The 15,943-nt window shown below is 46.0% G+C and overlaps 1 protein-coding gene across 1 annotated transcript in view; it reads right to left on the bottom strand.

Annotated features, from left to right (window-relative positions):
* DNAH9 (dynein axonemal heavy chain 9) overlaps positions 1–15,943 on the bottom strand; it is a 330,380-nt gene that overhangs the window by 49,402 nt on the left and 265,035 nt on the right. The window contains exons 59-61 of the mRNA XM_047832566.1: positions 13,723–13,845; positions 6,213–6,406; positions 4,046–4,194 (exon numbers count right to left, since the gene is read on the bottom strand). Coding sequence (XP_047688522.1) covers positions 4,046–4,194; positions 6,213–6,406; positions 13,723–13,845 — 466 coding nt within the window. The remainder of the gene's footprint in view (positions 1–4,045; positions 4,195–6,212; positions 6,407–13,722; positions 13,846–15,943) is intronic.

The following is a 15,943-nucleotide window of genomic DNA, read 5'->3' as shown; positions in this document are numbered from 1 at the left end:
CTTCCAAAAATCAATTAACGTAATATCTCAATAGAATAAACAACAAAATGGTATCATCTCAATGGATACAGAAAAAACACTTGATAAAACCCAACACCTTTTCACGATAAAGGGAAAAGAAATTCAACAAACTAGAAGGCAACTTGCTCAATCTGATGAAGGGTATCTGTAAAAACCCCACAGTTGACATCATATTTACTGGCAGAGATTGAATGAATTTTCCCTAAGATCTAGAACAAGTCAAGGATGTCCAAACTTGCCATTTCGACTTAATATTGTGCTGGAAATTTTAGCCAGGTCAGTTAGGCAAGATGAAGAAATAAAAAGCCATCCAGATTGGAAAGGAAGAAGTAAAACTACCTCTATTCGTAGATCACATAAACTTGTATCTAAAAACAAAAACAAAAACAAAAACAAACCCAAGGAATTCACAAACATTATTGGAACCAATAAACAAGTTCAGCAAGGTTGCAGGATAGAAGATCAATATACAAAAATATACATGTTATACACCTGAAACTAATATAACCCTGTAGGTTAACTATTATTCAATTAAAAAAATGCAAGACTTTACACCCCAAACTACAAAATATTAATCAAAGAAATTAAAGAAGACCTTAACAAATGGCAAGACATTCTATGTTGATGGCTCAAAAGACTTAATATTGTTAACACTTTCTAGACTGATCTACATGAACTATTATCCAGCCATAGAAAAGGAGTGATACATGCTACAGCAAAAACCTTGAAAATATTATGCTAAGTAAAACAAACCAGCAACAAAAGACCCTATAGTATATGATTTCATTTCTAGGAGATGTCCAAAACAGGCACATTTTTAGAGCCAGAAAGTAAATTGGTGGTGGGTTTGGGAGGACATAAGATGGAACAGAAGTGCTCACTAGGGGATCTAGAATTTGGGGGGGGGGTGCCGAGAGACACAAATTTGCTAAAATTAGAGTGTGGTGATGGTCACATGGCCTTGTGAAAATATAAGCAAACTTTGAATTGTATACTTGAAGTGGGTGAATATGGCATGTGAATTATATCTCAGTAAAGCTGTTAAAAATGTGGTAGAAAGTAGAGAGTCCTAGTGGGCATCAGTGGGAGCCAAATTCTTATTTTTTAAATCAGGGAATAAATAGATATCTAGAATTGATCAATTTAAAACTAGTGATAGATTAGTAGGATACTGGCACAAAAACAGACACTCAGATCGATGGAACAGAATAGAGAACGCAGACATGGACCCACAAACGTATGGCCAACTAATCTTTGACAAAGCAGGAAAGAATATCCAATGGAATAAAGACTGTCTCTTCAGCAAATGGTCCTGGGAAAACTGGACAGCGACATGCAGAAGAATGAACCTGGACCACTTTCCTACACCAAACACAAAAATAAACCCAAAATGGATGAAGGACCTGAATGTGAGACAGGAAACGATCAAAACCCTAGAGGAGAAAGCAGGAAAAAACCTCTGACCTCAGCTGCAGCAACTTCTTCCTCAATACGTCTCCAGAGGCAAGGGAAACAAAGACAAAAATAAACTATTGGGACCTCATCAAAATAAAAAGCTTCTGCACAGCGAAGGAAACAATCAGCAAAACTAAAGGGCAACTGACAGAATGGGAGAAGATATTTGCGAATGATATATCGGATAAAGGGTTAGTGTCCAAAATCTATAAAGAACTTATCAAACTCAACACCCCCAAACCAAATAATCCAGTGAAGAAATGGGCAGAAGATTAGTAGGAAATAGAGAAGCAGTTCCCAGAACTAAATTTAGAAATAGGCAAAAATAAGATAAAGTAAAATAAAATAAATTAAATTAAAATAAGATAAAATAATAAAGCAAAACAAAACAAAACCAAACCAAATGTGTCTGAAAAGGGAGACGGGGTATGGGAAGGACTGGAGCTGGGAAATGTTGGTTTTCATTTTAAAGTCTATGTTATCTATACAGTAAAACCTTTGCGAGCATAATTCGTTCTGGAAACATACTTATAATCCAAAGCACTCGTATATCAAAGCGAATTTCAAAACCCATTGGCTCAGTTGTGATCATGTGACGTTCGACATCATGTGCTACTTGCATTACAAGACATGGCTCTTTTATCAAGTTAAAAATTATTAGAAATGTTTGCTTGTCTTGTGGAACCCTCGGAGAGCAAGTTACTTGCAGCCCAAGGTTTTACTGTATTTTAAAAATGTGCAAGTGTCACTTGAAATTATCAGGAGACTACAGAAACACACATACACATAAAATTAGTGAATAAGACAATTCTTTCCCTGCTGTAGAGCCTATCCATTCTTTAGGACCCAAGTTAGCTTCTTCTCAACCACCCCCCAACACTAGGCATGCTGTAGAGTTCTCTCACTGTGTAAATGAATGGACTGCTCTTGGAGCTGTATTACCTGGGCTAGGTTCCAACCTGTCGGGTCTTTATTTAACTTTGCAAAATGGTGTCGTTTGGCCAGTGTGATGGTTTTGATTAGTCGTTCATTTGCTCATTCTTTCATCGAACGTACATATTTCTTTAGCACCCCTCACCGTCCTAGGAAGTGGGGACACTCTGGCGAAAAGGACACCTGTTCCCAAGGAGCTCTCACCCTCTCACGAAGACCAGCAGTCACTAGACAAGTACAAGGTGATGTACATAAAGAAGGGCACTCTAGGAGCACATGGGAGGGGGAACCAAGGACCTTGAAAGCCAAGTAGGTCTTCCTGGAGATGGTGACATTGAAATTGGTGTCTGATAAACTGAGGGTTGATGGGGGGTGGGAGGGAGGGGAGGGTGGGTGATGGGTATCGAGGAGGGCACCTTTTGGGATGAGCACTGGGTGTTGTATGGAAACCAATTGGACAATAAACTTCATATATTGAAAAAAAGAAGGGAAAAATACCCAACTCAATCATAATAAAAGAGATACGAATTAAAATTAAAAAAAAAAAAAAAGAAATTGGTGTCTGAAGGATGAATAGAGGCTAGCCTGGTGAAGGGGATCCAGGAAAGGAAATGGCAGGCTTGGGAGAATGTAATGGCGGTCACGTAGAATGCAAAAGAGGCGAGTAGGGAAATGTGGACAGAATGATGGACCCCCAAGGATGTCCACGTCCTAATCCTCAGCAGAGGGGACTCTACAATGTGAGTAAATTAAGGCCCTCAAGATGGGGAGGTTATCCTGGATTATCCAAGTGGGCCCGATATAATCATAGGAGTTCTTATAAGGAAAAGAGGGAGGCGGTAAGACCCATTTATGATTTCTGATCTCCAGAACTGTAAAATAATAAATTAGTGTTGTTTCAAGCCTCCAGCTTTGTAGTAATTCATTACAGCAGCGACAGGAAACTAATGCTGGGAAGCAAGCTGGAGAAACAGGGAGGGACGGGAGGAGGAAGTTCCCTGTGAGACACATTAAGGAGTTTGGACTTTCTTCTCAGGGCAATCAGAGGCCGTGAAGAGCAGGGTGAGACTTGTGTTTCAGAAAGATTGCTCCGGCCCAAGTAAGGTGGGGCGGGGCGGGGTGGGGGTGCCGTGAGAGATGGGTGGGTGGCGGGGCAAGGTCTCTCCAGGACCCTGCCAGTGTCCTCAGGACTCTACCGTGTCCCACCCTGGATGGTCCCTTCTCTGGTGATAATCCCCTGGTGTTCGTTTCCAAGGACCCTGATTTCTGTATGTTAGCAAATACTGAGTACTGCCTCGTGAACTTGGGGTCTAGAGAAGAGAGACTGCCGGATGCAAAGAGTGGAAGTTCACGGGGCAGGTGCGGCCTTGGCTCCAAGATGAGTTTGTCTTTTTCTTCTTCTTCTGGTTTTCAATCTTTGTTTACTTTTGACAGGTAGAGAGAGACAGAGCGTGAGTGGGGGAGGGGCAGAGAGAGAGGGAGACACAGGATCTGAAGCAGGCTCCAGGTTCTGAGCTGTCAGCACAGAACCTGATGCGGGGATCTAACTCATGAACCACAAGATCGTGACCTGAGCTGAAGTTGGACACTTAAGTGACTGAGCCACCCAGGCACCCCTAAGATGAGTTTTTCTCACCTTGATTTTCCACATCTTTCAGGGGGTCCACGCCTGGAGACAGGATAAAAAACATGGGTGTGGCTGGTCCTGATTCCTCAAATGAAGCCGCAAAGTCTGGCGTTCTTCCCGCCACGTACTTGCTTCCCAACTTCTCTTCAACAAAATCTCTGCCAGAAAAGAAGTGCATGTGTATGTCAGTCACAAAATAGCAAACACTTGAGAAATGGAGGCGTATAGACATGGAAGGATGCACTCAAGGTCATGGGCGTGGTAGTCACAGAGGTGAGACCAACTTCCAGGTGCCTCATTGTTAAGTCAACATGCACAACCATGGCTGGCCCGCTGTCCTAGATCAGGGCTCTTTCTGAATCCCCATACATCCAGGCCACTGTCACCTTCTCTGTGAAGCTTGGATGTCCCGTGACATCACCACCATCCATTGGAACGCCACCAAGATCAATGCTTTCAGAAAGCTTGCAGGCAGCTGGACCCTCCACACTCCACAATCCCGTGGTCTTCTGTCTCGGTCCTCTATCTCAGCTCAAGATGAAAGGCCCTCTGCTTTCCTGTGCTGTCATACTCTATCAATGTCTGTTTCCTTTCATCCTACTCCACTTGTCAATGTTCCTTTCCACATTGCCCTGTCTTCCGCCGAACAAACCTTTCACCTGCAACCACTTGGTCGACCATCTGGCCCAACTCTTGGCCTTAACTCTTCCCCAAGGACACTGCTTCCTTGTAGTCTCCACAGTGGGGTTCATTCTCCTACCTCTGACCTATATCTCAGGACGGTAAGGTGGGATCATGGTTCTCCTCACTGGTGGTTACTCTCTGCAAACCATGACTTCTCCATTCTTGTGGCTCCGTGGACTCTCCATTCCCCAGGCTGCATCGCCATGTCCCCTGCACACTGACGTCATTTACCGTTCCACTTGTCGCTCTACCCCTTCCCTGAACACTTGGCTCACGGACCTTCTCTCCACCAGCCTGAGTGACATCAACATCCGCATGGATAATCGTCCCGTTCCTCTGTCTTCATTTTTTCCTTGATTCAGCCACCTGGTTTTGTGGCCACATTTTATCCTGCCATTACTGAAGGACTTTGTCTACATCTGAAACCTTCAGTGGAAACACTCCACTCTCTGCCGAAAACCTTCCGTCAGCGATTTAGCAACTGACCCTTATTCCACCTGTTCCTTCCCTGTGTTGGTGCCACCACAAATGGAGGATTTTCAGCACTGTGGCTTCTCTGTTTTGTTTCTTAACCGTCCCCTTACGCTCTTCTCCTCTTTCCTATCCAGTGTAGACTCCACGGCCTGTAACCTTGAAAAAAACTAAAAAACGTCTTGGGTTATAACTGATAGCATAACATTTGTCTCTTTTAAGTGTAGTATTCAATAATTGTTAATAAGTTTACTGAATTGTACAGCCTTCACCACAATCCAGAATTAGAACACTTTCATCATGCCAGTACGATCAGTGCCCACCTCAAGAATTCCCGTTCCCACCACCCAGCCCCAGGCCGTGCTCCAGACTAACTTAACTCTGAATCTACACCTGGGTGGTTGGACGTTGCCACAGGGAACCATTGATGAAGACAGGTGCCATTGTAAATACATGATCTTAACTAGGTGGGCTCTCAAGGCTGCTCAGAGGTCTTTGGGTTTCCCTGGTGGGTCTTCTCTCCCACTTGTCACAGATTCTATTTCAAACTCTGCGCCCTTCTCGAGTCTCTAACTCTGCCACCTCCTCTCGCGCACAGACCCAACTGATGAACACAGACGTCATTAGACACGGTTCTCAATTTTCCACCATCATCCTATCACCTCAGCTAAAGGCGCAAATATCGCTGCCTCCCTCCTTTGCAGTCGGAGAGACGTTCTTCCTGCTATGGGTGATCCTTCCAGCTCTTCTCTGGGTACCATCATCTCCCAGCACAACAGATGTGACCCGCAGCCTTCTCAGTGCTGATATGGATGGGCTCACCTCTTTCCAAGTTGTCCACTTAGCTACTAAGAAAATACATGGCTGACACAGGGCAGCAGGCCTTACCGGATTTTGGATGTTGGTACCAAGACCCCTGTGACTAGAAACACATGACCTTTGTGCTCAGCTCTGCCAATCTGGCCACGTCAAGACTGCCCCACGCCCAGCCTGGGGCTCCCCACTGTCCCCTGTCCCGTACCGTATGGCATAGGTCATCCGGTCAGGCCGCATGACTCTCATCATACAGAGGCGCTGCAGGGCTGTCTTGTCCTTCCACCCCTGTGGAAACTTCTCCTTCTCAGGACATTCCGATTCCACAAACTTCTTCCAACTCTTGGCGGATCCCTCAATGTCTCGATCCAGATTACAGAATTCTTCCATTGATGAAAGTGCCTGTGACATTTTGGAGAATCTTGCTGTGAAATACAGTTTCTCCAGAAAGCTATAGTTTTCATTGCGTTGGGGGCGGGGGGAAGGTGTCAAGGAATGAGATACGAGTATAGATGTTAATTCTGTCTTGTTCATACTCGCATCTGGAATCTTGGATCTTCCCCCCAGGTAAGCTCAAGGAAAAGGAGGTGTTTTGATCAAGTCGCCTCAGCAAACTGTACTAATAGTGTGCAAGGGTTAGCAAATAAAGTGTTTGGGTTATTATCAGTAGCGCATTGAACTGCACCTTCCTGCAGGGTATTGATTGGGAAGAGGGACAAGAAAAGATACCATGACTTTTCTGTTCACGGAGCCCAGACATTTCAAGTCTCTGACTCCTTCCTTTTATCTCAATACTCATTCTGCTGGCAACTCAAGTTCTCTCTCAAGGTGCCTCTAGATACCGACTTTGTGTGACTGCCAACACTGAAATTTCCATGAGTTGCCTGCTTCCAATAAGGACTAAGTCCAAATACGCAACTTAGTAATCAAACGTGTTCATCTAGCGTTTCCTTCCGATCCATCCGGGGAACCGGGTGTCCTTCTTCCCTCCGACTCTGTCCAAGAGTATCAGTGCCCAACCCTGGAACCGTGCTGGACTCATTCCCAACTCAACTCTTTGTCTACGCTACTTTCGTCATGTGAGAGATCCTTGATCTCTCCTCCCCCAAATTCCACTCCTTCCTTTTCTTGTGCTGGTCCCGATGAGCATGTGGTAAGGTCCTACAGGTTGTTACAGTCCTGGTCATAATCAGCAACCTCTCTCTGGTACCTTCTCTCTCACAGAGAAACACAGAGCCTTCCCATCCTTCTTGCGTGGGCTACCTGGAACTACTCAGTGTTGAAATCTTTAACAAAGGGTCTGATTCAAGGTTCAGATGTTTGGTAGCTGACAGCTTTAAAGCCTTATCCACTCCCCTGCCACCACCCCACACTTTCTTCTCCTCCTCCACATCCAGGCAAGCTGATAAGTAAGTCTTGGTACTCCCTCCTCGGGTGCTGGAGGGAAGCCGAACCCTGTAAACCCCTGCTCACATACAGAAATACTCACCCCTGCCCCAACCTTAAACTACTAAAAAATAATAATAATAATAATAAATAAATAAAACAAAAAAACCAAAAACCAAAGTGGTCTCCTTCCTTGGCTCTCTCAAGCCATTTTCAAATTTGGTTTTTAACGTTTATTCATTTTTGAGAGAGAGAGACAGAGAGAGAGCAAGTGCGTGAGCAGGGGAGGAGCAGAGTGAGAGGGAGACACAGAATCCGAAGCAGGCTCCGGGCTCTGAGCTGTCAGCACAGAGCCCGATGTGGGGCTCAAACCCACAGACCGTAAGATCATGACCTGAGCCGAAGTTGGATGCTTAACCGACTGAGCCACCCAGATGCCATGTGAGTAATACATTTTTTAATACTCTCTTGGTGTGTGCGTGGCATCATCAGTCTTGATGTCAAAACCAAATTTTGGGTGGTGGTTCCTCCCATCCCATTCCTTGAGAATGCCCACATAAACATTAGTTACTTGGACACTTTTCTGCAATTCTTTCCATTATTACTTGACTCTGCTTATACATTTGGTCTCTTCCATGAGATTAAAAGGTAGAGTATGTCCAAAGCATCTACCACAAGGCCATGAATTTTAAGTATCCCAATACCTTCTTGCTATTTGAATTCATCTGTTCGTCCATCCATCCATCCATCCATCCATACATCCAACATTTATTGAATGCTTCATGCCAGGCACTTGGGGATACAAAGGTAAAAAAAAAAAAAAAGGACACACACCTTCAAGGAACTTGCAGTCCTAAATTAAGGAGAAAGGACAGATGAGGGAGGCCTTCAGATGTAAGTGGAATTCTGTTGGGCAGAGATGGAGGGAGAGAAAAGGGAAGGGCATTTAATGGGGTGGGGTCAACGAGAGTCAAAGTCTGGAAAGGGGAGGGGGGGCCCGTCAGAAAGCAGTGTGCCAGCAGCAGAGGGGTCTTACGGGTGACCCGGGGCAGGTGAAGCTAGAGAAGGGCATAGACCCTTAGTCTGGGCTCGCCGAGTCTCATTTCCCATGTGGACGAACACAGGTCCTGTCTTCACGTGCCCTTTCACACGGGCTCTGTGTCCCCCCCTACCCCCTGCCCCACTTGACCTTGGCCACTAAGCAGGGGGTGCATGTCACTCTATTGAGAGGTGGGGGCCAGGGGGAGTGGTGTGTAGCACGGGGAAGGGGGAGCCAGGAGTGGAAGGCTCTGGTCCCAGCACCACTGCCCCACAAGCCTCTTGTGACTCAGAGACTGTGGGCTTTGATTTTCCCACTTGGATAACGAGGCCAGGCAATCCCGTCGCTCGCATTCTAATGTAGAAACGAGTGCTTTGAAGACCGTAATGCCCTCCCTGCTGCTTCCTTGGGGTTCCTGCAGTTACTGAATCCCCCCACCTGGCTTACTTGCCTGTCACTCCCGCAAGACTGTGAGTTCCCTGCGGGCAAGGACTTTCTTAGGCGTCTCTGAAAGCCTTGGAACTAGCAGGCTGCCTGGCGCTTAGCAAGTGCTCAATTAATAAAGTTTGACATCTGGGCCGCCAGCAGGAGGGCTCTTGACAGGCTGCGAAAAGCTGCTGCTACTGTAATTACTTCTCTCTGGGCTGAGGAACCGACTCCCATCTTCTTACAGCTTCACCCCTGCTCCCAGCTGGCATCACCATTAACCCTTCTGCGGGCCCGTTACCCCCTCGGGCGATACCACAAAACCGAGCACATTATGCCCCGATCAGCGTTCCCAGCTGCCGTGACTGGGTCTGAAACACGCTTTCTTGAGGCTCTGGGTTGAGCACAATTGCAACATTTAATCTTCCAAATGAGGCAAAGGGATTTCTAGCCTTCTAATAAGCTAAATGGAAATGACTAATTAACCTAATTACATTGGGCTGTGCAGCAAAATACAACTGTGCAAATTGGCGTCCAGAGTGGAAGGGAGAGGTCCTTTCAGACTCTGACAAAGGCGTGCATCATCGAAGAGATTTTATAATGGAGAAAGGGACGTGCCATTACCTTCCGGCTCAGCATTTGGTGAGACTTAAAACATCCTCACAAAGGATAATCATAAAAGGAGTCTTTTATCTCAAAGAGTTCGCTCATTACCTGATTATTAGTGCTTCTGGGGAAACAAGGCAAGCAACCTTCCTCATCAGATAGAATTAAAAACTTTTGTTTGGTAAGTCATATCCTATGCAGTTGTATTTATGTCTTCAGGCTAACATTCAACCCAACGCTTAAAAGGAGCGTTGATCAAAGGCTTTGGTGATGTGTACTACGCATCATATTTTGTTCCACCTGCTGACATCCTGCCCCGTGCTTGAGCGGGACGGGGGTGGCCTTTTGCTGCCCTACCTAACGCAACTCAGAGAACGAGAGAGAAAGCTAAGCGCTCATTTGTAGAAGGCTTTGACCAGCCAGAAGAGCTTAGCCCACACAACCAAACGGAGAAGCGAAGCAGAGCAAACAATCCGTCTTGTGGAAAGAGAAACGGAACCGGGTGGCACAGGAGCTTTCGAGTTGAGTAACATCAAGTGAAAGTGGTAGGGTATGCTTTTGAATCATTTATTCTTTATGACTTTTGCTGCGGAGGGCTTTGTGGCGTAGCACAGGGAAAGGCAAGCTGGACTGGAATTCCAGACTCACAATTCCTCAAGGTTTCACCTTCAGTGGACAAATTCCATCAGGCACGATGCCCATCAACCACAGCAATATATACACCCCACAGCCGGGTAATTAATAATCATAACTATTATGGGGTGAGCTGTGTTCCCCAGAAAGATGGGCCGAAGGGCTAACTTCCCAGACTTGTGTGTGACCTTATAGTTGGAGGTAGGGTCTTTGCAGGTGTGATCAAAATGAGATGAGGTCACCAGGGTGGGCCCTAACCCAGTACGACTGGTGTTCTTAGGACAGAAGATGTCAAGACACACAGAGGGAAGATGACATGTGAAGGCCGTGGGGGTGGACTGAGGCCACCACAAGCCAAGGAATACCCGGAGCCACTGGAAGCTGGAAAAGGCAAAGAAGGATCCTCTCCTCGAGACTCTGGAGGGACCATGACGTTGCCATTTTAATTCCAGACTTCCAGATTCCAGAACTGTGAGAGGACCCAGGCTGTAGTACTTTGTGATAGCAGCTCTAGGAAACTAATGCCATGGCCATCACCATAACTATAATCACAAGTACTTTCCATTTACTGACCATTTACTATCTGTTCAACGGAGCCCTAGGAGGTGGGTATTATAATAGCCATTTTGCAGATAAGGAAAGAAAGGTTCAGAGGAATGAGATCATGTGCCAAAGGCCACACACACTCCAACTAGAACTTGAACCCAGGAATGTCTGCCTCCAGAGCCTGTGTTAACCAGACCATCATTACTCCGGTTCTGCAAATGGGCTCATTCAGAACTGATTTCCAGGATTTATTCCCTCCCTAAGGGCAGCAGACTATGCGTCGGTATTCTCAGCCCTGGGGCCACACTGTCCATCAAGGTAGTCAATGAGCAAACGAAATGTGGCTCATGTGATTGAGGAATTGCATTTTTTAATTGCACTTAATTTTAATTATTGTTATTTTTTTTTAAGTTTATTTACTTAAGTAAACTTTACACCCAATGTCGGGCTCGAACTCATGACCCTGAGATCAAAAGTCTCATGCTTTTCCTGCTGGGCTATTCCAGTTGCCCCAATTTTAATTATTTTTAAATTTAAGTTTAGAAGCTGGAACTTGGCTTTAGTAATTTGGAAAACTTTTAAGTATGTTCTGAACAACTTAGGTCAATATTGTAAATCTAAGTTTTGTGAACTCTAAATACGTATCCAGTGCTTGTGATGAAAAGTTAACATCTGAATTGAAATGAGCTATACGTGGGGCTCCTGAGTGGCTCAGTCGGTTAAGTGTCCGACTTCGGCTCAGGTCATGATCTTGCGGTCTGTGAGTTCGAGCCCTGCATCGGGCTCTGTGCTGACAGCTCAGAGCCTGGAGCCCACTTCAAATTCTGTGTCTCCCTCTCTGTCTGTCCCTCCCCTGCTCATGCTCTCTCTTTTTTTCTCTCTTTCTCTCTCTCAAAAATAAAGATTAAAAAAAAAAAAAAAGAATGAGCTGTACGTGTAAAAACTACACACCAGAATTCAATGACTTGATAGAAAAACAAAAAATATTTCGTGAATGGTTTTTATAATAACTACCTATGCAAATGGTATTTTGGCTACCCTAGGTTTTTCTCCACAAATCTCTGCATTTATTATGATTTTTCTTAGAAATCTTGGAACTTTGTTATTTTGGTTATTGTTGTGAATGGAGTTCTTCATTACTTCTTTTCCAGTATATTATTCCTCTTCTTATCTGCCCACAGGGTCCAGAATGACAAATGCAGTTAATAAATGAAAATCACTCACACCTTTGCTGTTTAGGTCAGGGATCAGCAGACTATAGCTTGCAGACCCAATCTGGCCTACCGCCTGTCTTTGTAAATAAAGTTTTATTGGCACTCAGCCATTTCCGCTTATTTACACATCGCGTGTGACTTTGGCAGAGCTGAGTAGTTGTGACCGAGTCTGGCCCTCAAACCATAAATATTTGCTCTGTGACCCTGTACAGAAAAAGTTTGATGAATCCTGATTTAGATACAGCCCTAAAGATGATTCCAAGAATACCTGTGGACTCTGAAAAAGAAGTTAGAAAAATTTTTTGGGCAAAGGCAGCATGAGTGAAATTAGCCTCGAATTTCCTAAGATGGTTCCTTCGAAGAGGAGAGCGTGTGTATAAATATTAAGTTCTGGGCTTCTGTTATAAAATGAATCCACTTGGATGGCTCTCAGGGGAATTATGCTCCGTGAACAAGCCAGTCCGCCAAGGTTACATACTGTAGGATTCCATTTACATAACGTCCTTGGGAGGACAAAATTGTACAAGTGGAGAACAGATTAGTGGTTGCCATGCGTGAGGCACTAGGGGAGGGATCGGGTTGTTGTGGTCATAAAGGGCAGCATAGGGGTCCCTACAGTGATGGAATTTTCTGGAATTTTCTGTACCTTGACCGGGGTGGTGGTACCTTGGTGGTACCTTGACTGGGGTTCTGTACCTTGACCGGGGTGAATCTTCACATGTGAAACACACACACACACACACACACACACACACACACACACACACAAGCATAAAAAATTAGTGAGATCAGACTCAGATTAGTGGATTGTATCAATGGAAATTTCCTGGGTGTATGTTCCAAGATAGGAATGCAAGATGTTACCACAGAGGGATGCAGGGAATGAAGGATATTTCTATTATTTCTTATAATTGCATGTGAATTCGTATCATCTCAACGTTTTAAAAAACTTAATAAAAAATGTAAAGAGCAAGAGAACCACTCCCGTCACTTGAGAGTCCTTTGTTCTATGAACTGTGTATAAAATGCAACAAACAAAAGAGGATTAATTTCGTGTAGATGCCAGTGTCCCCAAAGCACCAGCACCTGCTGTGTGTAAGCATCCAGGTGTGGACCCGACAGCTGCCTACGTGGATGGTGGCCCGGACCCTGCAGGGGGGAACTGCTCAGTCAACGTCACTGCTCGGCATCATATCGCACACCCACGGTGTCACATCAATGCAGGCATGGTCCCTACAGCAAGGAGCTTATACTTTGTGATCTTTTCGTGGAATAACGTTCATAGAATCCCAACCACACTCAGCTGCGTAACATGGAAAGAAAACATGCTTTGCGTTAAATGCGAATAAAGAACATCGATGTCCCGGGTGAACGTGAGAATAAAATGCATTTCTCAGGTGCTCAATAAATGTGAGCTATTATGAACCGGTAGGAATCCCAGCCTGGGATGCATCCCCCACTGAGTTAGGACCCGCATGGATGTGCCTGAACAGAGCCCTGGCAGGTGTTTGGTTCCGGGGGTCCTGTTGGAGCACCCCCACACGGCCTGAGGGCCCCACGGAGGAGCCCGCGGTCCAGCCCTCAGTGCCGGCAGGTGAAAGGCAGCTCGGCTGAGGCAGGGAAGCTCCCGGATCTTCCTGTCGCCCCACATCCTGAGGGCAGAGCCCTGAACCAGCGTGCACCTGTTCCACTGACAGCCTTCCCAGCAGGCCCGGGAAGGGTGAGCTCTGCTGTGGGGGGCCAGGTGAAGGCACGCACCCGTGTTTAACCCCCAAGGAGCGCCGCGCCGACTTCATGGGGACAAGTGTCAGGGGAGAAACTCCAGGAGCTGAGAACTTGACTTTTCTCAAGGGGCCTTTTCTACTGACCTTTATGCCACCCCAGGCCTGATGGGAGAGGAAGCCCACGGGACTGGTGACGCCCGTCTGCCCCGGAGATCGAAGCAGGAGATCCAGCGTGGTCACACTCACTTCCCCGCTCGTGAGGAGGATCTGCAAGGCGGAAGATGATACCACGATGCTTTAGGGGTGCTGGTCACAGGGTTCTGGAGATCTGGGGGTTCGCACTCGGTGTAATCATCGCTGCTTTGGACCCTAGAGCGTGTTCATCAGTGTTGGTTGTTTTAAAGAGGGTGGAGTGTGGGGCACCTTGGGGGGAGTCAGTCGGTTAAGCGTCTGACTCTCTAACTCGGCTCAGGTCATGATCTCACGGTTTGTGGGTTCGAGTCCCGCATGGGGCTCTGTGCGGGCAGCATGAAGCCTGCTGGGGATTCTCTCGCTCCCTGTCTTTCCCTCCCCTGCTCGCTCTCTCAAAATAAACAAAAATAAACGTTCAAGAGGGCGGAGCGAAAGAAAGTGGGTTATCTGCGCAAATCACTTCTGGGTATGTGTATATTCACCCACCAACATCAGGGTGACATAAATGCACACAGTGAGTGACCAGGTACCTTGATTAGCAAGCGTTTTGTGCATCCGTCCTAAATGCCATGGAGCACATCTCTGCGACCTGAGAAGATGACACATATAAGCGACATGCGTGAGGAGGATGTCAAAGTCACATACGGACACGTGCAAGAGAGAAATGCACAAATGAATCAATAATGCTAAAGGGGTTCCAGAATAGGGGAGTGACCAGCAAGCAGGGCAGTGGGATTAATTTGATGAAACCTTTTTATTCTTCTCTTTCTCCTCCTCCTTCGTTTTTTTTTTTTTTTTTTTTTTTTTTTTTTTTTGAGAGAGAGAGAGAGCAAGAGAGCGAGTGTGAGCAGGGGAGAGGCAGAGAGAGAGGAAGAGAGAGAATCCCGAGCAGGCTCCATGCTGTCAGCACAGAGCCTGACGCAGGACTTGATCTTATGACCGTGAGATCATGACCTGAGCCGAAATCAAGAGTTGGACGCTCAACTGACTGAGCCACCCAGGTGCCCCTTTCAGTTTTTGAAGTAATCTCTACACCCAATGTGGGGCTCAAACTCATGACCCCAAGATCAAGAGTCACACATTCCACTGGCTGAGCCAGCCAGGTGCCCCAAGTTCTTCTGATGACACCACATGCTTCTGGGCTGGAGAGGGAATACAGAGGGTGACAGGGACGAGCCACACTAACACTCCCCCGTGGATTCAGGCTTTGGAACATGCAAACAGAGTCAGCCCAGAAGTCATCATAGCACATCTGGTATTTAGAATTGGAAGAGGCCTTCGAGATAATCTAAGCGTGTTCCCAGTTAACTTACGGAAAAAATTCCCAAACCTAAATGATTAGAGGGATAAATGCGAGGAAATAAATTCTCGTGGCTTTTTGATGTTGAGAGTAAGTGGAAGACAAGGTTTTCTTATTAACACTGGAAGTCCCTGATGCCCCCCAAGCCCTTGAGAATCAGAGTTCTTAAGGACCTTTTCAAGGCCAAATCTGCTATGGCTATGGAAAGACATTTGCAATTTCTTAAAAAAAATTTTTTTTAATGTTTATTTATTTTTGAGACAGAGAGAGACAGAGCATGAGCAGGGAAGGGGCAGAGAGAGAGGGAGACACAGAATGTGAAGCAGGCTCCAGGCTCTGAGCTGTCAGCACAGAGCCCGCTGTGAGGCTCGAACTCACAAACTGTGAGATCGTGACCTGAGCCGAAGTCGGACGCTTAACCAACCGAGCCACCCAGGTGCCCTGACATTTGCAATTTCTTATTCTGAGGGAAGGTTGGGGCATGAAACTCACATCCCTAGAGGGAAATAAATAATGAGGGATGCTCTACATTTCTTCTAGCATCTCAAAAAGTATCTAGTTTTTGGTATGGCCATTGAGTTCCATTTTTAGTGCCAGCTTGGGTTGATGGCTAGTGGCCTGCTGGAGGACAATGTTGAGGAGGATCCTAGGTCATCCAAGGTAAATGAGTACAACGGTTGATTAGGCATGTTTGCCACGAGTGTGACAATGGTGAGGCAGCATGCACGCGCCATATTGGACCTTCTTGTCCGATGCCTCTGCGTAGAGCCTAATAGTCTTCACGTTCTATGGGAAGCGAAGTGAAAAGAGCAAACTTTCTTTACACCTGCTGGTTGGGCACTGGAAAATGACGTGTTTTCTGGAAACTTCTTG

This window comes from Prionailurus viverrinus, chromosome E1 (assembly GCF_022837055.1).
Source record: "Prionailurus viverrinus isolate Anna chromosome E1, UM_Priviv_1.0, whole genome shotgun sequence".
NCBI classification, from domain to species: Eukaryota; Metazoa; Chordata; class Mammalia; order Carnivora; family Felidae; genus Prionailurus; species Prionailurus viverrinus.
This window is presented reverse-complemented; position numbering and strand designations above follow the sequence as displayed.